The 1,639-nt window shown below is 38.3% G+C and overlaps 1 protein-coding gene across 1 annotated transcript in view; it reads left to right on the top strand.

Annotated features, from left to right (window-relative positions):
• The window catches only part of LOC101861172, a gene marked incomplete at its 5' end in the record, with an annotated part of 142,597 nt that overhangs the window by 51,480 nt on the left and 89,478 nt on the right, over positions 1-1,639 (top strand). The window contains 1 exon segment of the mRNA XM_013090044.2: positions 619-669. Within this exon segment, the coding sequence (XP_012945498.1) occupies positions 619-669 (51 nt within the window).

Genomic DNA, 1,639 nt, shown 5'->3' with positions numbered 1-1,639 from the left:
TGTGTGTGTGTGTGTGTGTGTTGTGTGTGAGTGTGTGTGTGGAGCTTTGGGAAGTATTGCCTTAGACTGCTGGGACGTTGTATCCCCTTGTGACCGTGTTGGCCTGGACAAACAGGACAGAAGCAGATTGACTTTTAATCAAAAGATCAAAATTGTGTAGGTGGGGACGTACACATTCAACAATGAACAGTTTTGTCAGTTCAGCAATAGAGGTTTGGTCAAGGGCTCGTCTTTAAATGTGTCTTGTTTCAAATAGTCAAAATCAGTGATACATCAAGTATCCCATGTGGTAAGAAATAACTTACGATTTTTAACCCTATCCGTACGCCGTGTTTTACTATCGTATCCATACGACATAGGGAACTCTATGCCACCACTTTCCAAAGAGGAAATTTACTCGTTAATCCGATCCGTACGTTTTGCATAGCAGTCTGTCAACATGATTTTTTAAGATATACTGAAAGTTAGAAGAGATCTTCGTACGAGAAGTATTCTATAATGTAAAGAATACAACCCCGGGGTACAAAATGACCTCAGGCCATACTGATAGGGTTGAAGTTTGCCTTAAGGTACCATCGGTCACTAACGATATGCATTTATTTCTGTGTTTCCTTGCAGGTGGCATCAAAGAGCAAGAGATACCCAGACCTGGATTCAGGTTTTAGCACCGTAAGTACTTCCTGATTTATTTGTATAGAAAAAGTACAAATTTAAAAAAAAAAAACGAAGAAGGATAAATCTAAATATAGAGTCTGAATAGACAGGCAGAACAAACCACCTTTAGTTTTAGTTCCAGATGAATATTTATTTTGCCCACAATTGGGTTTAAAGCTGTCCAGACTGAATAATAAAACTATGCAAACTTACAAAACACAATAGCATGTTTAGACAGATAGAGAAAATGGACACATCATTGCGGTGTTAACATGTTGTATTTTCCGTTGTACATTCACTGTGAATTTCACTGATAGATACAAGTTTTTTTGTTTGTTTGTTTCTTTCTTTGTTTGTTTATACTAGGTAGAAAAATGTGTTTGTTTGTTCGTTTAAACAAGGAGGAGAAACGAAAATTCAAACACATTAATTTGCCACGATGCTGCACATTTTACCACGAGTTCTAGCAGCCGGATGATTAGCTCAGGATATGTGTGTAACCTAGAGGCCTATATGTCATGAACTATCATAATGTTAAAAGTACAGCCTGCCTTGGCTTAAACTATATTTTACAAAAGTACACATTATAAATTCGAGAAAAAAACCCTACACAATTCTTCACACAACAACAATAAATAACGACAATAAACAAACCAGAATAACAAAAACAACAACTGTTGTTGCCAAAAGCAATGTGCCCATCAATCATCCATCACCCTGAACAAATCCGCCAAGACATCGATGTTATTTCCGGCCTCCGGTGACGACAAGGGCGACAATTTCACGGCCTGTTGGAGCCGGAGTTATCTCCGTTTTAAAAAAAATAATTTTTTGAACTGACGAAGACATGTTTTCCCCACCCTCAAGGTTTGATCTCTTGAGCCGAGGTTCTAAGTTTTTTTGTCTTCATTTTGTTGGTTTAACATCCTTAGTCATATTTCAGGTGCATAGCGCGTGTGCACACACACCCACCCACCCACACACA

This window comes from Aplysia californica, unplaced genomic scaffold (genome assembly GCF_000002075.1).
Source record: "Aplysia californica isolate F4 #8 unplaced genomic scaffold, AplCal3.0 scaffold01121, whole genome shotgun sequence".
NCBI classification, from domain to species: Eukaryota; Metazoa; Mollusca; class Gastropoda; order Aplysiida; family Aplysiidae; genus Aplysia; species Aplysia californica.
This window is presented reverse-complemented; position numbering and strand designations above follow the sequence as displayed.